The sequence below is a fragment of the Thermobia domestica genome, chromosome 8, assembly GCF_964235325.1.
Source record: "Thermobia domestica chromosome 8, izTheDome1.hap1.1, whole genome shotgun sequence".
Lineage (NCBI taxonomy): Eukaryota > Metazoa > Arthropoda > Insecta > Zygentoma > Lepismatidae > Thermobia > Thermobia domestica.
This window is the reverse complement of record NC_137461.1, coordinates 54,399,368-54,421,682: the sequence shown is the minus strand read 5'-3', so window position 1 is coordinate 54,421,682 and position 22,315 is coordinate 54,399,368. Positions and strand designations below refer to the sequence as shown.

The 22,315-nt window shown below is 35.4% G+C and overlaps 1 protein-coding gene across 1 annotated transcript in view; it reads right to left on the bottom strand.

Annotated features, from left to right (window-relative positions):
- Positions 1 to 1,421: 1,421 nt before the first annotated feature.
- The window catches only part of LOC145691737 (uncharacterized), a 54,508-nt gene continuing 33,614 nt past the window's right edge, over positions 1,422 to 22,315 (bottom strand). Inside the window, exon 3 of the mRNA XM_081767068.1 lies at positions 1,422 to 1,558. Within this exon, the coding sequence (XP_081623194.1) occupies positions 1,434 to 1,558 (125 nt within the window). The 3' untranslated portion in view covers positions 1,422 to 1,433. The remainder of the gene's footprint in view (positions 1,559 to 22,315) is intronic.

Genomic DNA, 22,315 nt, shown 5'->3' with positions numbered 1-22,315 from the left:
TGAACCCAACTGTGATTGTCCTAATAAGCTCCTGAAGATAATTCAGTTCTCTACAATAGGTAATTAGTACAATTTATTGATTACCATTTTCGTCTCCTTTAATACCGCCATCGCTATCTTCACTGATTGAGTTACTGGAGTCATCATCCATAAAATAAGAATCATTATCTGAATCGTCGGCGTATGAACCCTGGAGCAAATCTAGAACATCTTCTGTTGCTTCTCCTAAGAATGTAAACAACGAAACCATTGATTATATGTTTGTTTTTGACAAGTGGAAATCAAAATTTGTTCCACAAAAAATAAGAAACTGAATATTTAGAAACACAACAAACAATTTGATGTGCCATGTTATGTTTTCAACAAAGGAGAAAAATGTAAAAGTAATATCACTAAACAAACGTATTACATTTAATAATTAAGTATTCAGTTCATGCTATTTTAAGTATATAAACGTAGCCGTTGTTCTATTGTGTCACAACAATGTAATATTATGTCAGAAGAAAGGTGTAGTACAGCAGAAAAGCTGAACAAAATATATCAAAATTGTTGACAAATATTTAGCCATGAAATTACTTGTTACTGAACCAGTGTCCACAAATGTGGACATTGTGTTTTTTGTGAAACGTTAAAAGAATTAAAACTCTGAAAAATAAGTAAATTGAAAAATATGATTTTAAATGGGGTACCATACAGCAAGATGGGTTTAAAAGCTTTGTAGTCTGGGACAGAAGGGGCTAAGAAGCAGAAGGGGTTGGTGTTGAAATGATTCTCGAACCGTAGTATTAAAATTATTTTGATTTAGTACTATCATTTGTGCCTGGTACAATTGAAAAAGAGGTTTGTATTCCGCGAGTTGTCTAGGAGTAGTTCTTACGTCGAATACCAGATAACAGTTAACGAATAGTGGTACACAAAATTTACATGAAATACTACTTAACATTTTGATTTTCATTTAATTAAAGTCTCGTCTTACACTTAACCTGAAGATGTTCACTTCTAACTAAAATGCTATGAGATCATATATGATTATCTTGCTCTGCTGGGCTCCTTAGCATCTTCCACTTTTGTTTGGATATCGTAAAAAGACAATTCGTTTATTTCCTAAAAGAAGTTTAAAGATCCATACAATTTAGCTTGTTTACATTGTACCTGTAAACTTGTCACCAGATAATTGGTGTTATTAATCAATACATTGATAAAACTATAATCTTTACGAAATTGGAGAGGTAATTTTGGCTTAATAGAATGTCCTTATAGTAGCGGAATTAATATTCGCTTTATGGCAATTATCCTTAATACTAATTAAATCAGTTCATTTATCCATTTTTAAAATATGTTTTATTGCTGCAAATCTTACATATGATCTTATAAATAATAAGTACAACGCCAAAAAACATGTTTTATTAGGATGTATTCTTGTGATTCCATTTTCACATATCATCATTGCACTTCATTAGAGTACACATAAGAAGAGTTTCATTCAGACATATACAGGTATTACAGGAATCAGGCCTGCATACCTTTGTATAGCATGGTTTCGTACAAGGAGGGATATCTAAAAGAACAAAAAGACATTAATAAAATTATGTCATATTGTTAGCGTTTATCACATAAAGATATCCAAAACCAAGGTGTATTTTTAAAAATACTAGACAATTTTGGCTTCAACTTGGATACTGAATGCAGACTAAGAAACTAACCGCTATCATTTACAAAAGTTTTGAGAAACTTTCCTACCGTGGTGGAAAATATGTTGGTACATAGAAAATATATTCTATATAATACCATTTTTAAGAAAACGTACAGAATTGATCGTGAAGGTGTGTTAAACTACAATTTCCTCCAACTATACTGTAGAAAACAAAATGTCAATATAAATATAATCATAACACTGCATAATTGTGGAGACAGGAATTATTCGAGAATAGGCCCATAGATGTCTGCTATGACATCTCGTCAATTGTACAGGAGGCATGGTATTGTCCTTCGTATTAATAATATTTTGAATGATTCATCTAATAATTTTGTGCTCAGAGGGATACAATGTCATTTGCCACTACCGAAAGGAAAATGTCACTTTAAATTTGCAATAATTAAAATTTGCTGGTTATTGTCATCAGTTCACCTGGCTTATTAATTACGCGGTCCACTGTTAACTGATTTGACTGTGGAATACTTAATCAATGAGTTTCTTAGGCTCACCGTTTCTTTACTCGTCTTCGACATCGTCTCCTTTCGGAGCTATTTATGGGTAAATATAATATATGCTACACGTCGTAAGATATCAATACATATATATATGCAGACCATCGATGAACCTAATATATAAATATATGCAAAGAACAATATGAACTGCGTAATGATAATGACATTTTATACAGGCATAATTTAATTATTGCAACTATAAATGTTACGTTCTTTCGGGCATTGTTCCGTGGCATTGTTCCAACTGGCTGCAGTGTTATCAGGGAACTTGTTCGTAAGAACAGTTGTCTCACAGAAGACTTTCATGGCCCCTACATCCTGGACGTTGTGTCATCAAATGGGCAGGTTCTTGAGCACTAAAAATATTTTGTTTACAGCGCCATTCACACTTCTACAAAATATAATTGCGGAGCTCAGTTTCTAAGACTCTCAAATTGTACGTTTTCCAAAAAAACATTCGAGGTAACAGAAGGGGAAGTTATAAAAAAGAAGTAACGAGACTTCCAAACACAGATTACAGTTTGCTGTTTGGAATACTCATCTTCTTTCTGCTACTTAATGTAATGATGCTGTTAATTGGAAACAAAGAAACTGAAGTGGAAACCTAGTACACAATGTATACAATTTGATACGGATCAGCAAACTCTATACGAAATTAAAAGTAATTTGTGCAAAATGAATGCGGATTTTGAGAAAAGGTAAAAATGTCTACACATGAAAAAGTAAACGAAAGCAAGAGTAATTGTTGCTGTATTGACTGTATGAAAGTTTGGTAAATATAGTTGTCTCTAAAGTGTGGTGTCTTAGGGTCAAATCATTCCTCCGTCGGCTTCCATGTTCTTGTTGAAACAAAGTTGTAAACTAGCTAATAGCCATTAACCAATGAAACAAATGGAATGTTCGTGAAACAACTTTAACACTGTCGTTAAATATCAAGTGATGGCATGCAAGAGAATTCGACATAGCGATTCTAGTTTTGTGACTAATGCATGTTTTTGCTTCCATCAATTTGTTGTCCTTCGTCATGTCCATTATTACACTGAGAAAAAAAAATGTAGGTGGCATACTTAAAAACGTAGGTTACATTCGTAATTCCTGTAGTTTCTGGACTTAACGTACAACCGTATATAACATCCTGCAGCAAACGTATAGCTGAAAAAGTATGTATTATACGCACTGTCTGCATAAGTGCAATGACGTCATTCGTGTGACGTCATCTGCAGTAACAAATATATACGGAGGTGATATCTAGCTTTGTGACGTCAGGATCGTATGTAGCATGTGGGTTAATAATGACGACACATACTGACTATCAGGACGGAGCATAATTTCAAGAAGTATGCAATATACGTTCTTTACGTATGTTTCTTTCGTTCAACCCCAAGACAGCATCTATATTGTACTTGTGCCCCGTACGTACGACTAGATACAGTATACGTATTGTACGTATGTATTATACAGATTTTCCTTATGTCGCACACAGCTTGTCCAGATACAGCATACAGAATATCCATATGCACCATACAGAGTGCACATATGTAGCTTACAGACTGTATGCATGCAGCATATAGATTATACGTATGTCGCGTACAGGTAGGCCATATGTAATGTATGGATTGGATATATATAGCTAATAGGTTGTCCATATGAAATATACGGATTTTACCTGTATCGCATACGTATTGCCTTCTTGTAATATATGGATTGGACTTATGCAGGATCTAGATTGTACGTATAGTGCACCATTATTAAAGTGCTGCAACATACTGCAAAATGCATGATACATTCTTACTGTAATGTTGTCAAATATTGTTTTACTCTGTATGAAAACTAAATAGCTTAAAATATGTTTGATCTCCTTTGTGCCAATAATAATAAAATTAACAATCTTAGTTTGGAGCAGTGAAAGTGTCCAAAGAAATGTATTTACCTGCAGGGTGTCCTATAAGTTTGGATTTCCTGCTAATTCGTTGGGAAGCTACTGCAAAGCCAAGTGTTGAAAAGTGACACAAGCGTTAATTTTAAAATTATGGGCACAAAGGAGGTTAACCATATGTTAAACTATTTTCGTTTTCATACAGAGTAAATCAATATGTGATATATTACTGTAAGAATTTATCATATGCTTTGTTGTTAGTTAGTTCCAGCACTTTAATAATAATGCAAAATGCACAGCCATATACAATCCTATATTAAAACTCAAACAACTTCTCTGTACATTTTAATTAACAGGTATGTTTTTTTTTTTTAATGTCGCAACAATTAAAAGCATGGTGTCAGCTGAAAACGTGTTCGCTCACAAGATGATTTCTACTCAGTACTCGCCATAAAAATGCAACACCAAGAAGGAGGCTGGGTAGCTGCGCCAAAGTTCCCAGGCCGATACCTAATAGTAAGTGCAGAATACTCTTAAACGTCCGCCGTATTCGCTGTGCGACAACGTGGTGACAGTGGAGGCGTTGTGCAGCCATCGACTAAACATATTTATCCTTCCCTGCTCTAGACATTCTGCAAATTTGGATTTTCGTGGGTGCATCCTTCTTAGTGCAACATTTTAAGCAACGAGCGGATTAATAGTCTCATACATTGCTTAAAGAAAGAGCAATGATTCTCAGAATTACTCGGAAGATATTATATATATATATACAATAATTTAAAACTGTTATTTCAAACTTTGCAATTCAGAGCACGAAAAGAACTATAGCTAAAGGAACACTGATTTTAGCCAGATAGTAACTAGTAAACTCAATCACACTCAGTACCATTAGTTCATGGTGTTATCCGTAAGTCAGAGATCATGGTATCTCATTTCGTGTAGACTTTTGCATTTGTTTAATGCTAAAAATGTATTTTATCGCTACTTGAACCCAGTACCATATATATATACCGACAGGACGTACCTTAGTCACAAGGTGACATGAGTGAAACACTAAACTATTCGATTGACACCTGCGGCCTTGTCAACACTAGAGAAAGTTACAAAGTGATTAAGTAAATACGGAACATAGTTCATACAAAGTATAGCGATGTATGAAGTCTCCGTTTCATACGACTTGGATAAAGGATACATCTGAAATTGCAACAAAAAATATATGATTTCTCTGGATAATTTGGATTAGTCCAGAATTCGAACACATATACGTTGGTAAGTCAAACTTTTTTTTTTTAACTTCTTTCTTCGGATTCCCAATAAAGTTGACTACTGAAAAGCTGAGTTACAGATTCTGTATTAAAACAACACCTTTGCTAGACATGTTCAGTATACACATTGTCTTACATACAGAACAATACATTAGTTATTAATGCATGTCTGAAATAATAGTGCTTCGTATAGAATTTTACTTCATTCAAACGTAATAGCACGAAGATAAAAAAATATTGCGAAATATAATGTTCTTATTACAGAGAAAAAGAGTTGAAATGACTTAACAGTAACAAACATTTTCTTTAAACAGAGACAATATTTTATTCTAATTTATGGAAGAAAGAAATAATTTGTAGTACAGTATCTTTATTAGGGTTATATGTTCGTACAAAAGAATGTAAGTACAATTGGGTCTGTCTTCAGAAAGGACGTACTTTTAGCCACAACCTACACTGCTTCTTTTCACTGTCTTTCAAGCAGAATCCTGGTTTGATGCACGAAATACCTGAAACAAAAATCAGAAAACATTTAAAATGTTACATTCGGTGTGCTCAACTTGGTTGTACTTAACAATACAAAGTATCTTAACATTTTTGAGATTAAATGGACAAAATCTGTTCGGTCAGGTATGGACTTTTAGGTTGCACATAGAAAAATTATGAAGTGTTTATTGATGCTGAATAACAACTCAAAATGTATTACTATTCAAAAGTAAGTGGGTACCCCAATGGTGTTCGGGGTACCATGGGGTATCTAATGTCTGTATTTTTTAGATATATGGAAATGTATGTCTCTAAAATGTAAGGAACTGACATCTGTTTACCGAAAACCTCAACTCGGTAAGCCTTATGGATATTGAGATATGGGAAAATAAAGAGCGACACCATAGAAGTGTGGGGTTTGAGTACTAGATGGTGCAGTTTCGGAAATGTAATTACGAGGGCTTACAACAACCTCAAAAGTAATTTCAATTAAATACACTACACACACGCCCTGATGGGGCTTTTCGGGTACCATGATATTCGCAGAACTCTCATTTCTAAATATTCTAAAATATGTCTTAATAACGTTTTAAAGAACGTTAGAGGTGTGTGTTTGCCGAAACTGCAAGTCGGTACGCCTAACAGTTACCGAAATATGGTGAAATAAAAAGCGACACCATAGGTACGTGGAGCTTGCATATTAGACAGTACAATTTAGAAAATTAATAAAATATGACTATGAAGATATTGTCAAATAAAGGGAGGATCCATACAGTTATGGGATTTTCGTGTTAGGTGGTAAAGTTTCCGAAACCGGTCATGGAAAGTTAATAAGCATCAGTAGCAATTTCATCTTAAAGTAATTAGGTACTTCCATGGAGTTTAAGAACATCATGGGGTCTACCAAGGTTAAATTTTAAAAGCTTTGGAAAATATATTTTATCATTTGTAAAGAGTATTAGAAATATGTATTTACCTATACTTTCCAGCTAGTACATCTAGCAGCTAGAGAGACACCATACAATAAAAGCGTATTAGATCTTGAAATTTCAGAAAACAATTATTGATCCTAACAAAAGTTAAATAAGATGGTACTTCTATGGGTTAAGTGACTACCTCAGACTTGTCAGTACAATTTCGATCGAAAGATTAATTCAGCTCTAAATTTTCTTTGGACAATTCCAAGCGTTCATCGGGCTCTGAAATAAGTGAACATTTTTTGTCAATATCTAATATAGCAAGCGAGATATAAGAAATTATTTTATGACGTCGTAAAAATAGAGACCCACATGGATTTGTACTTTTGAGACTTTGCTGTGAGAAGAAATTTCAGAAAACAACCGTATATACCTTAATAGAAAATTAAATGGGCGGGAGCACGGTGGCTTAGTGATAGAGTGCTTACCTCTGGTGTATTGGGTTCGTGGTTCGATCCGCGGCCGTCAGTTTGTAGTGGACATCGTATTCGTGGGTTTTCTAGGGGTACTACCTCTCCTCCCACCTTTGCATTCCATCAATTCTGTCAACAACATTCACTTGCTTTAATCGTAATCTCCCTGAGACTAAAATGCATAATCGTGGGTCGCTACACTGAAATATTTCCTTTTATTTAATTTTAAAATGAAATAGGGAGTTAAGTATGATCGTATCTCTATGGGATAAGTGAAAACTCCAATAGTTTCTGCAAAAGAAGACTAGTTAAAAACCCTACCACTAAGCTACTGTATCCCCGTCCATTGAATTGTCTATTAAGGTATATACAGTAGTTTCCTAATTTTATTTTCTTATGGGAAAGACCCAAAAGTACAAATCCATAAAGATCTATTTTTACGTCATAAAATATATAATTCCTTATATCTTCTCGACTATCTTAGATATTGACAGCGACTTTTCATTCTTTTGCACAGCTCGATGAACCCTTGGAATTGCCTGAAGAAAACCTAGGACTGAACTAAATTTTCGATCGAAATTGTACTAAGGTACTCATTTAACCCATAGAAGTACCCATCTGATTTAATTTTGTTGCGACCAATAATTGTTTCCGAAATTTCAAGATCTCATACGCTTTTATTTCAGTGTTTCTCCAGATGTTAGATGTACTAGCTGGAAGTTTTGGGTAAACACATATTTCAAATATTGTTTACAAATGTCAGATTATATTTTCAAAAGCTTTTAAAATTTAATTTTGGTAGACTCCATGATGTTCTAACACCCCCTGAAGATATCTAATTACTTTAAGATGAAATTGCTACTGGTGTTTATTAACTTTCTATGGCCGATTTCGGAAATTTTAGCATCTAACACTAAAACCCCTTAACTGTGTTGGTCCTCCCTTTATTTGACAACATCTTGATAGCCGTTAGTCATATTTTAATTCAATTTCCGAATTCTAGCGTCAAGTATGCAAGTCCCACATACCTATAGTATCGCTCTTTATTTTCCCATATCTCGGTATCCATAAGGCTTACCGAGTTGCAGTTTTCAGTTAAAAAAAAAATCAGTTGTTTACATTTTAGAGACATGTATTTCCAAATATCTAAAATGCAGAAATTAGGTACCGCATTGGAACCCCATTGGAGTACTCACTTACTTTTGCATAGCAGGGTAAAAACGCCAATGGTTCTCACTTTAAGGTTGAAAACATACTATTTTGTCTCTTCTCTGAGCATCGTGAATCTGTCGGAGCTGTACCATAGTTGGAAGGACTCACTGATCCTTCCTATAATGACCATATATTCAGAATTCAAAAAGGAGTAGCCGTTGAAGGAAAAACAATATTTTAAAATCCTTGCACCAGTAGTCGTCACCTTAAAATCAAAATGTTCCAGTAGTAGTCAGGATTTTCTACCAGTATTCGTCACTCAAATAACTTGATATAATTTATTCAAAAACGCACTGTGTATCAGTTTAGGGTTAAGAATACAATATAAAGTAGTAAGCTTAATAACTTTGCATCACTTTTAGCACTCAAGAAAGAAAATAGAAACGTTTTTACATACTTTTTAAAGCAATTTCAGAAAGAAAAATGTTAACTGAATTCAAAAGTTAACTGTATATCACTTTCACGTTAAAAGTACAATATTAAATACTATGTTTAATAACTATACATCACTTTAAACACTCAAGAATGAAAATAAACGTTTGTACATTCATTTTAAAAACAATCTGAGAAATAAAATAAGTTAACTGAATTCAAAATTTAATTATACATCACCTTAAGCTTAAGAATACACTATAAAATACTGAGATTAATAAAAAATGAAATCTTTAACGTCCCACGGTTATGCTGGTTAGGCTAAAGGAGACGGTGATAATGAGAAATGACTGAAATGGTGGAATAAAGAAAGTGGCAGGAAATGGGAGAACCCCGAGAAAACCCACGAGCACGGTGTTTGTCCACCACAAAGTCCACACGGCGCGAGCTGGGATCGAACCAGGGACCCCCTGCACCGGAGGTGAACGCTCTACCACTGAGCCACCGAAGAGTAGACGACTGAAGGCGCAAGTAGCATACAAATTTATGATGCTGAAGGCGTTATTTTTCACAGCTATGGAGGAAAGAGATAGAAACAAAAAAAATAACAGGAAATCTTTGTTTTACGTCCTACGAATATGCTATGTAGGTTGACGGTCAGAATTGAGTAATGAAAATTGATGATCTTGGAATACGATTTGGCCGAATAACGAGGGAGAAAATAATCATTGATTAAATATTAAATTGAAAAGAATTAAGAACCTGACGCTTAAATACTTATCTATCCGGCACCCATCTTGATCCCCATAAAATATCATGAAGTGCTTGATTGATTCTAAACCCAATAATAGTAATAGTAATTTAACAAGAAACACAGAATATATAATTTACGCACCTTGAAATGTAGAAATAAATGATTGTAATCTCCAGCTTTCCAATAGATCTTTGATTTCTTCAAATGAAGATTCGGATATCTTGTTTCTTCTCAAGCAATAATGGGTTACAATAATCAGTTGCAGTCCAAAGCCAAGTCACTAAGTGAAGCATGAATATAAAAGAATTCATTAGTTAGATGCATACAAAATCCTACGCATGTAAATCCGAATCTACTTATATTAAATTGTAAATTTAAACAAACTAAATTATACTACAGTTATAGTGACATAAAACATACATTAAATAAGGTATACAGGGTGTCTCAAAAGTCCCCTGACATAGGGTAACTCTGTTATTATCAGAGTTACAACAAAATGTAGGAGAGGAAAGCATCTCCAAATATGATGTTTTCAATCTAAAGTGAAGGAATTTTTAAAATCGGATGACTCGTTTGCGCTGTACACTCTTTATGCGCCTAATGTGAAATGAAAATGCAACGTTGCCATTTACCTGGACCTACAACATAAGTGAATGAAGTTACTTTCTTTTGCGCTAACATTTCGATGGCCAGCCCCCGTTTCAAACAGGAACTTCATTCACTTATGTTGTGGGTCCAGGTAAATGACAACGTTGCATTTTCATTTAAATTTGGGTGCATAAAGAGTATACAGCACAAATATCTCGTCCGATTTTTTTTGAAAAAAAAAAGTGTTCACTTTAGATTGAAAACGTCATATTTCGATATGATTTTTCCTCTTACATTTTGCTGTAACTCTGATAATAACAGAGTTACCCTATGTCAGGGAACTTTTGAGACATCCTGTATACATCATAAGAAGTTCCTTTCTAAATTCTACACGGATGTGGTTTCATTGAATGTGAGGTGGGTGATACACATTAGGCCTTTTGGGAGTACATCACACGGACGACCGTAATTTTGTGTTCAAAATTTTTATTATGAACTGGTGGGATATGTGATACATATGGCCACGGGCTAGAATTTTCTCAGTATGTCAAAAATGCAATCAGATTTCATGCAGCTTAATTTGGTGAAAAGCTATTGCCAATTGAACGTTACATTTACCTCTTTCTTGCAGATGTTAAACCATGCCGTTAGCACGTGAGGAATGGATCGAAATAATAAAACTGTGGGACTGGAGGAGTATATGTGCAGTGGTTGCCGATTGCAGAGTCATCCGCAACGTGACTCTGTGTAACATGTTTCAGTGCTACAGTAATTAACTAAATTTGAGAAGACGAGCACATTCGTGAACATACATCGTAACGGTTCAAACTCGCGGGCCCTTTTTCCTTCCCCATTTTGAACCGGTACATGAAAATGCCATTTTCTCTATGTTTGCCTGCGCCGATTTTGAAAATTCCTTCACTAATCGATTTCTCTCGACGAGTACTACAAGAATCAGTTAAAATCGCACGGGCCCTTTTTTCTTCCCCATTTTGAACCGGTACATGAAAATGCGTTTTTCTTCATGCTTGCCTGCGCCGATTTTGAAAATTTCTTCACTAGTCGATTTCTCTCGTTGAGTACTACAAGAATCAGTTAAAATTTCGCGGCCCTTTTTTCTTCCCCATTTTGATCCGGTACATGAAAATGGGTTTTTCTTCATGCTTGCCTGCGCCGATTTTGAAAATTCCCTCACTAGTCGATTTCTCTCGTTGAGTACTACAAGAATCAGTTAAAATCTCGCGGACCCTTTTTCCTTCCCCATTTTGAACAGGTACATGAAAATATGATTTTCTCCATATTTGCCTGCGCCGATCTTGAAAATTCTTTCAGTAATCGATTTCTGTCGTCGAGTACTACAAGAATCAGTTAAAATCTCGCGGGCCCTTTTTTCTTTCCCAACCCAATATTTTTATATATTTTGAATGTATTCAAGTATGGAACAAAAGTGTTTAATTAATTCCCTTAGTAGGCTTCTCAACTTAATATTTTTCAACTTAAATTTTATTTGTTTTGATTATTTATTTTCTTGTGACTCAATATTTAATTGCAATCGTTCATTGGGGAGAAGGGTGGCCATTCTCAAATATATAAATATAGTATTCTTAAAATTTATGTCTTCTCGTATTATTAGTTTCTTCCACTAGACCTGGAAATTGCAAAATTAATACCTGGAAAACCTGGAAAATTCAGGGAAATTGAGTTCCATATTTATGTATGAACCCTGCTATTTACAATTTTTTTCGAATAGGGAGAATTGTACAAAAGGGTGTTTTGGGAATGGTATAACAGTAGGTTTCTGGGGGTGTTGTTCGAAATGAAATAAAATCTTTAAGTTTTACGTCCCACTATTATGTTTGCTAGGCAACAGATGACTTGGTGTTGTTCGGTGGGGGTCAATGTTGCCAATTTTGGGAAAAGTCACTAAATCAGGGGAATTCGACCTCAACGATAGCGTAGGGTGACCATAAAATTTTCAGTTAAAAACGGGATAGGTTCTGGCTTTTAGATCTACCTTTGTTCTTACCAGTGCCTTGGGGCCGCGGTGGCTCAGTGGTAGAGCGTTCACCTCTGGTGCTTGGGGTTCCGGGTTCAAACCCTGCTCCCGCCAAGTGAACTTTGTGGTGTACAAACACCGTGTGCGTGGGTTTTCTCGGGGTTCTCCCGTTTCCTCCCACTTTCTTCATTCCACCATTTCATTCATCTCTCATCATCACCGCCTCCTTTAGCCTAATCGGCATAACCGTGGGACGTAAAACTCAAAAATTTCATTTCATTTCATTTATCAGTGCCTTGATATCAGAGTTCCCCCTCTCTCTCTCTTTGTTACTGAGCGGGTACTTATGAAAAAGGAAAGACACGTTGAAGTTTGTTCAACACACAACCAACTGCTAAATCTCTGCTGTCTTTCGAGCAGTACTACGAACTATAGAGTATGTTTAATATAGGGAATTTCAGTTCAATTTTTGCCTCTTTGTTGTTATTAATACTTTTAAAAGGAGTAAAGGTACTGGGTTTGTTATTTACTTCTTTCATTTACATAAAATGGGACGAATACTACTTTTTTCCATCTACTGACGGGAAGGCCGGGAAACGCCCCTAAAACGGGACTGTCCCGGTCAAAACGGGACGTATGGTCGCCCTACGAATAATTTTTCCGATTGGAGACTTTTATGGGTGATTTTTAAATGACGATTCAGCTACTTATACATTTAGCGACTTTTTGCTGCAAACAAAATTTTCATCTGTAGAGAAGCATTATTAGTTCAAAACAGTTTTTGAACTAATAATGCTTCTGTTTGTTCTTTTTTCTGTTTGTTTGTTTTAATCAGCGCAAGTGATGAAGAGTTTGGAAATACAGCGTACCCACTGGCCCACAATCCTGCATTGTTATGTTGCCCTTGTCCTCTAACGAAGAAGAACTACAAACTTGATGTCCTTTAGTTCGCAGTTTCCGTTGAGAGACACACGTAATACATCTTTACCGAAAGCAAAAAGATTAGCTATAGATGCGTGAATAAAGGCGATGTGGATGTTTGTTATATTTGTTCTTTGGGGTCTTTTAATTATTCTGCAGTTTTTCTTTTACAAAAAATTGCTTAACGTAAGTACTGTAGTGTTAATTATTTCGGAACTATTTTGACTCCACAATATGAACAAAAGTACCCGAAACAATCTGAAATGATCCCTGAATTCAAGGATTGGTTGCGCCCTGTTTACAAAGATGTGAGTAGAACCAGCGGCGCAAATCTGTCTTCAACATTGGAGGGGAAGGGTAAGACCGTTACCATACTTTTTATTTTGCGATGTCCAAAATAGTTATGAAGTTGAAAAACAATGTTGTGGAGTATCAGAGTTGTCTTCAGCATTGGGAAGCTGCAGATTTGAGGCTTATTCTGGGAGACGTCTATTTTATCTCACGTTCCTTTGTAGCAATTGGACAAAAATCATCAAATTTCTCCCAAAAAAAAACATTTCAAATCGGATTATTGGGGAAAACTCCCCCTCAGTTCCAAGATTGGAGGGGACATGTATCCATCATCCCCCCCCCCCCCGGGATTTGCGGCAGTGAGTAGAACATATTGTTTAGTTTACATCTACAACTTTAAAACAATGCTTATAGACAATGAATTTCTCGATTATTTTTTATAGCGACTTTTCACCCAAAATGCGAGTCGCCACCTCTCGTTTCGCAAACTTATTGTCAACATTTTGGCAACACTGGTTGCGGGGAGAGCTACAATGGAAATGAAAATGAAATGAAATCTTTGAGTTTTATGTCTCACGGTTATGCCGGTTAGGCTAAAGAAGACGGTGATGATGAGCAATGAATGAAATGGTGGAATGAAGAAAGTGGGAGGAAACGGGAGAACATCGAGGAAACCCATGCACACGGTGTTTTCCACCACAAAGTTCATTTGGAGAGGGCTGGGATCGAACCCGAGACCCTAAGCACCAGAGGTGAACGCTCTACCACTGAGCCACCGCGGCCCGAAGAGATTATGAATTACAAACATAGTCACTTTCAATTTTGAAATATATATATCATCACTGACTAATAACTAAAATGCTTGGATTGTATATATAAAAGTCGCCTCCTGCCCGGACTCGGAATCGAACAATTGCATCGGTAAAGCAGTGCGGAGTTGATTTTAACGTTCTTTTCAGCCCCAAGGCTGTATGATACGTGGACCTACAGATTAACGTGGAATCCGAACCACATATGCTCCGGCTGGGAATCGAACCCGGGTGTCCCACGCCAAAGGCGTGTACACTAATCACTTAGCCACGAGGGAACTCATCTGTAAGGCAGTGTAAGCAACAACAACAACAACAAAAACACTGGATGTTTGCGCAACTGAGGATCAAAACATTCTCAATGGAGTATGAGAAATAGTAAACGTCAATCAAAGTGTACTTTTGCTTATTCATTACTTCGTTAATACTTAATTCCTTCTAGAAATAGTGAAACAATACTATGAAGAAACACTAATTAAACTAATAACTATTACGTTGTATTTCTTACCACACCACAAAGTAATATACCGTTTTTACCAGCCATAGAATTTGAACCTAGTAGCTACTATACTGCATTTGTCACGCCGTGACGAAAGGTGAAATTCAAACCCCTGGCACTCGTAGCTGTTAAAGCTGTTTAACATATATCACGTGGCCTGCGTTGGTACTCCTCAACATAAATACGTCACAGTCCAAAGCCAGGAAACATCACAGACAGAAGAAAGGGGCACAAGCAGTGCCTGATACTTCACGAACTCAAACCCGCCAAGATTCAACTAAACATGACCTTCAATTACGTTCTAGAAACCAAACCAATGCTAAGGCACAAACTCACCAACTTCCTATATGAAAACACAAGAAAAAAATCTAACTTTTTGGTTCTAAAGTGATGACATAACAATGATACTAAAAAAGGTTTTAATTCTCAGTAACCTAAACATTGATTAACTAGGGGACATAACAAGCAAAAATAAATGAATAAATACAAATAAAATCAAATTAAATTAAAAAATAAAAACCTGACAAGTAAGCTCTCCCTGACTACTTTATTTTTAAAAATTTCCGTGAGGCTGTAAAATATGTCAATATCTTCGTAAAATATATATATATTTCAATGTAAACAAGTTCTTTAAACAAAAGAAAGCTCTGCAGTAGAGCGCTTACCTCTGGCCGGTTAGGTCCCTGGTTCGATTCCTGCTCCCGACAAATAGGCTTTTGGTGAACACTGTATGTATGGTTATTCTCAAGACTTTCCAGTTTCCTTACATTTTCTTGATTCCACCATTATCATGTATCTCATCGTCATCTTCTCACTTACATTCATGTACAATCATGGGGCGTTACACTAAAAGCAAAAAAAAAACTTGCAAATATCCTAGTAAAAATGAGTTTTCTAGACTACACAAGTAGCCCCGCGTAGCGTAGTCGCTAACGCTCTCGCCTTCGGTGCGAACGGTCCTGGGTTCCATCCCGGTTGGGGAAATCGCTCGAAAAAGTATCAAAAGATTTTAAGTCCATCCATCCTGAATGAGGTTTCCTTCCTTGGGTTTTCCTCATTCACAGCAGGCAAATGCTGGAGTGGTACCTAACATATAGGTCCCAGGCCGTTTTCTTCCTTCCCCAGTCCTTTCTTCCCTTCCTTTCCCCGGATAGTGTGCTCACCGAGGGAAGTCATCCTTCATGTGTGACGGGCTAACAAGGCCATTGATGCCGAAAGCCCAGAAATCTAAATCCTAAATCTTCACTACAGAAGGAAATTTTCGCGCTGGAAACGGTTTCTTAGCAATTATGATAAGCAGTCCTGTAGTAACTCTGCACCAAGTACTAAATCGTCACATATAAAACGGAATGAATAAACACATAACATTCATTTTCCTACCTTCAAACGTAAAATGTTTCAAAACATTAATATTCAAAGATTTCTCAAAATTCAGATTCACCCATTCCATTCTCCTTAATAATTAACAAGTTACAATAGTAAGAATTGTAGTCATAAACTATATTACTTACTTAGTACTATATTAAAGCAAGTTACACTAAAAGAATATATAATTAATGGAATATTTAACTAAAGTAATAGTTAACTATTGTACTTACCCAGGCTTTTGTTTCTTTCCTTTCTTCTTTTCCGTTTGTAAACAACCTCGTTTCGCAAGCAAAAGACGGTAGTTCAATGACGTCAGCCATGGAGAAAGAAAGAGTGTCTATAGGCGGTCTGGATCTCACACACAGATGGACGTATATAGCATATAGCTGAAGTATTTAACATACGTATACGTATGTAAAATACAGAAGATTGTTAGATGTCAGACATCCTGCAGCGACATGATGTAATATCTAAGCGGGTAAAAGGCAGTACCTCTGTAGTATATGGATAAAGTACGCTCCGTACAGATTTCCTTAGTAAACATAACGAATCCTTGTATTTGTACAATATACCGCTGTCCGCATAATGGATTTTTCTCAGTGTAAACATGATTTTTCTCTCTAGTTTTTTTGATACTTTCATGTCTTCCACAATATCTATGGAATTACACACCATTTGCAACTTCGTTTGCTTGCCCTTGTATATTAATTCGTTATTACTTTTCTCACCGTAATTACCGTTTCCAGTACGATAGGTATGCAGCGTCTTTTCATTATAGTTTTTTCACGAAAAATAACAATCGACAATTAAATTTGAATTCATGACTTCACGCTCCCTTGTTCACCATATTTACAAAATCTGATGCAGGAAACATTTCTCTTACTTTCGTCTACATTTTAACATGAATACATTTTGCCTCTTTTCTGTCATAATTCGAAGATATTCTACACACAGCTCTCTAAATTCTTTAAAACGTTATACATTGTGTGCTACATTTCCAGATTGTCCATTTCCTCCTTAGAATCAAGTAGTCTTGGAAATACAGAAAACTTGGTTGCAGGTAAAAACACACATGGTTTCTCCACCAAATAAACCACTAAAATATGCTGTTTTTTTTTTAATGTTCGTTGTCTATTCATATAATGGAGGAAAGCTTTATTGTTGTTTCGATAGTCATAGGTGTTGTTTTATAATGAGGGTTGAATGGTTTTTTAACCTGATTCGTACCAATCAGAGAGTTGTTTATTTATATTTTTTAAATCTATCAGTTATTCTTGCCGTATAGTTTTATAGTATACCTATTAAGTGGGCTGATTGATAACCATCTAACCTTTCGAAGAATAAGAAATCTCACTGTAATAAAACATTTTCTATACATTCCAATACGATTCCTTCTTTGTGCAAATCACCTTTCACATCAATCCATTAAAACTTCGTAATACTGAAAATAAATCGGGAGTTATAGTGTTCAGGAAATAACTATCAGCCTTGATATCTTCATCATCACAACTAGGACGTACTTTTTGTTATATTATTATTATTATTATTATTATTATTATTATTATTATTATTATTATTAAGCTACGGAACAGAAAAAGGACTTGAGAGTACTAAGATTAATGAGACTAGCGTTTGATTCTTAGAGTTTGTTGTTACACTTATGAATTTTGTTTCCTTGGTTTTATAAGAAGACGTTTAGAGAGCCATTCATTGCGATCTCACATATGTTTTTCAATTTCATCAGCTTAATAGTTCACAATAATATCCCAGGCATCGCTTATCTCGAGCAATCTCACATTAGTATTTTGGGATAGAAGATGAGGTGTGTTTTCTAGTGCACTCATCCTGTTTTGTTTCCGGTTCAAAAATACTGGATAGAAGCCATTTCCTGAATTAGGAAGTTTACTCAATTCTGCTTATATACTCTTTGTAAAGACAAAAAACACCTTGCCATAAGAGGGTGTTCATTCATATTTTTCTACAGAAAAGTCTGCCTGGCAAAAAAATAATTAATGATGAATTTCTATCCACACTTGAACATTCGTATATCTTAGCTCTTTGGCTGGGCGATGGTTCACCTGGGAGGGTAGAGGAGGAGTATACCTGGATAGGACACTTAAGTCACTGCAGACTGTTTTCCGCTCTGGGGGCACGGTGGCTCAGTGGTAGAGCACTTAACTTTGATGTGGGAGGTCCTTCGTTCAATCCGTGACCAAGTAATTTTGCTGGATATTTTTGTGTCCATGGGTTTATGTGTCCATACTAGCGTTTCATGCAACATTTTATTCCATCATCGTTCACTTCCATGAATCATCCTTCCTCCTTAGCCTAAAGTGCATATTCATGTAACAATAAACTGAAGTATCTAATTTCGTTTCATTTCATTTGCTTGGGAACTTGTCTTGCCAATATTTTCCTCTTACTTTGTCACAGATTTGTGTGTTTATCATTTCATCGAAGGATGTAGTATCAACTTACTCTAAATGCCTATAGTTTCTGTAACACATCGAAAGTTTCTTTTCTACAATACCGCAATACATCACGATATCATTTTTCTCGTTCAATATTGTTGAAACTGCACCGAAGCAAAATTCACCATCAATGAGCGTCAGACTGGTTTGGAAATTTGCAATTCAATATCTGACTGTTACATGAGAAATTGCAAGATTCCCTAACAATTGTCATACATCAAGATTAAGTGTTTATGGTAATTTTCTTCTTGAAGGGGTTCCCAATAACACCTTTTCATTTTTCCACCGTTTCATGGTCATCCCTTTTCCCCTACTCATTCATTCGATTTGCAGGGCTTGCGGTGAGAATTTTGTATAGATTATGACTTACGTTTTGTGCTTGCTTCAACTGACCATTTCGCTAAATATTTAACACAAAGTAACCAATAAAGATGATAATAATATATGTTTAATAACATTCGATTTATTTGGTATAATATGAGACAAATTCGAATTAAAGCAAATTGATGTATGGATTCAGTATTGTAGTAACAAGTTTTTTTGTTCATATATTTATAGAAAAACTAGAAGCTTTAGAAATCTATATATGTTTCGGATTTATTTCTCATCTTATTAGATTAAAATGTAATAGAGAGGGAATAAACTTTTCTATGGATTCACTTTGTAAAGAACCAGTTCCATTTTCAACCTTACCGCTCTCCTCCAACGGAAATATTTAACCCAACCACTTTCGATTTAAATATTAAAACACGTAGTTTTGAAATCTACTGTTGTCTCAGAATAGTTAATGGAAATCACTTGTTTATTAAAAGAAAAACAGTCATCTGAAGTTAAGTTGTTAGTTAACAGTACCAATATGACTTAAAAATAATAATTTTAAACGTATAATTGGCTTCTTGAATTCGATTATTTCCAATATCAACAGTACTGCGTTTTTAGTAATTCTGCGTTGTTTATTTGACGAAACACGGCTTAACCTTTGAAAAAGGTCGCCATCATCTCGTTTTTAAGTAAATACTACACCGATTCGTATTTGCAAATGTGTTTCTTATTTCACAATAAATAGAAATCGGTCTGTCCATTCAAGTGTTGTTGTTTTCTGTATGTTCTTAGGTACTTATCATTATCAATATAAGGTTTGAAAACCGCGTGGCTCAGATGCAGCTGTGATAGAAATAGTGAGCAAAATACATTTTGCTACTGTTATATCGTCGTATAAGAACCAGATGAACATTGTAACCAGATGAACAATGTAATTCCATTTTCGTAGATTTACAGGAGAGAGTAGAAAATGTTTTATTTATTGTTTATCAAACAAATGTTGTTTTTATAAGGTGGTAAATACATTATTACACAGCAGACAAGTCAATGACAAAGTCAGTTTTCATAACACTCAAATAACTTCAAGTGGGGCCTTCAGAAGTATGTTCATATTCCAAGCAAACAAAAGTTTTATTCTTGGATATTAGCATAAAATGATATTAGCATAAAATTCTATAGGATCAGTAACCAACACTCTAGCATTTCGCACCAGAATTACGGCGTCGATCACTTCTGCCTTAGCATAATATAATAAGTTAATGCTGAATTAAGTAACTAACTAACTAACTCTATGGCCTATGGAACCCGGAGGTTCAATGCCGCGTTAACAAAAGCTCTCCACTGACTTCTATCCTTAGCTAACTGCATCCAGTTTCTACTTTGTATTCCAATCTCTGCGAGATCCATCTTAATATTGTCCTCCCATCTGCGCCTAGGTCCTCCTAATGGTCGTTTTCCGATTGGTCTTCCAATTAAGACTTTAAAAGCGTTTCTACTTTCTTCCATTCTAGCTACATGACCCGCCCACATAAGCCTCCTAGACTTGACGACCCTAACAATGTTGGGTAAACCATATAAATTATGTAGTTCCTCGTTATGAAGTTTCCGCCGTTCCCCATTCCCGTTCCTCTTGGGTCCGAATATTCGTCTCAGGATCTTGTTCTCAAATACTTTCAGTCTATGTTCTTCCCTCAGAGTAAGTGACCATGTTTCGCAGCCATACTAAACAACAGGCATGATTACCGTTTTGTATATTTTAAGTTTCAAATTTCTCGACAGAATTCGCGACGATAAGAGATTTTGAACCGAATAGTAACACGAATTCCCTGCTTTTAGTCGACATTTAATTTCTCCGTGAATATGATTTTCCTCTGTTAATATTGATCTTAGATATTTGAAAGTATCCACTTTATCAAAAGTATTATTTAATATTTTAACACATCCATAATTTGCTGTATTCCGGTCCCGACGCACTTCCATGTATTTAGTTTTCTCTGCATTTACTTCTAAACCCATGTCCCTGCAAGCGTTTAATAAGATCTCTGCATTTCTTTCTATTGTTTTCCTATCATCACCTATTAAATTTACGTCATCAGCATATGGCATAACCTGGTGAATACCGTTCAATTCTAGACCCTGGTTGCTATCTTTGACTTTCCTTATAGCGTATTCCAGAACGAAGTTGAATAATAGTGGCGACAACGCATCTCCTTGTTTCAGGCCATTTTCGACGTGAAAGCTCGTGGACAAAAATGTTCCTACCCGGACTTTACTTTGGGATTCATTTAAACATATCTTAATTATTCTAATTAGCTTTCTCGGTATTCCAAGTTCTGTAAGAACGTTGTATAATGTTTCTCTCCTAACCGAGTCGTACGCCTTTCTAAAATCAATAAATAGTTGATGTACCGGGGTATTGTATTCCCACTTTTTTACGAGTATTTGTCGAATGGTAAATATTTGATCGATAGTTGATCGATTCCGTCTAAATCCGCATTGATAATCTCCAATAATTTCATCTGCGTATGGGGTCAGTCTTGCTAATAGAATATTTGAAAGAATTTTATAGGATGTTAACAGAAGAGAGATGCCTCGATAATTAATGCTGAATTAATTTGCGAAAACCCTCTTATACACGGTGTTGTGTTTTATTGAATATATGACAACCAAATTTAGAGTTCAATAGTCTACACATAAGTATTAGGTACAAACAAATTTTCCAACGAACTTTCGCATTGTTAAACTTAAAATTTGATATTTATCACAGTTATCATTAACGGAGCCTATATTAACTTTATAAGTACTTTTCGAGAAATTTAATTTACAACATGTAAACGTGACATAGAAAATGATGATTCATCATCATCTCCATTTTTAATTGCAAGAGTAAATTGTTACTTTTATTAAGCAACACATGATGTCAGATCAATATAGCCCGGGGTTCAGGAAAAATACTCGTCTTGGTTAACCCACGAGACGGCTCTGTCTAAACAAATCACGATCTTTCATAGTCTGCAAACATTATCTACAGATGGAACTAGTTCTATACTATATTCGAAGGAACTAATTCTTCCAAAAAAGAAAAAGATCCGTCAAGGACATCAAATAATTTCAATGGTTTCTTCTAGAGAATTTCATTGGGACCTAGAAATCAAGTCCGTTCGTTTTTACTATATTAGATGTTTCTGCAGACTCCTTAGTGTATCAAGAATACCGACATCTTTGACAAATTCTCTAAGATTTAACCGCTGCGTGAAACTCAACACAAAGCTCTACCTGGCTTGGCTTTGTTTAAATTCTAAAGATAAGCTGCAATAGATATAATTGACAAATTTTGAGTCGAAAATATTAATTACAGGTGTAATTATATCATTAAGTAATTCACAGTATCTATTTATACTTACCGGGAAGCTCAAGAGAATGTTGGCGACAGAAAGTACACGAACTACTACTTTATGTTAAATTAGGACAGCAACAATCACTGTGGT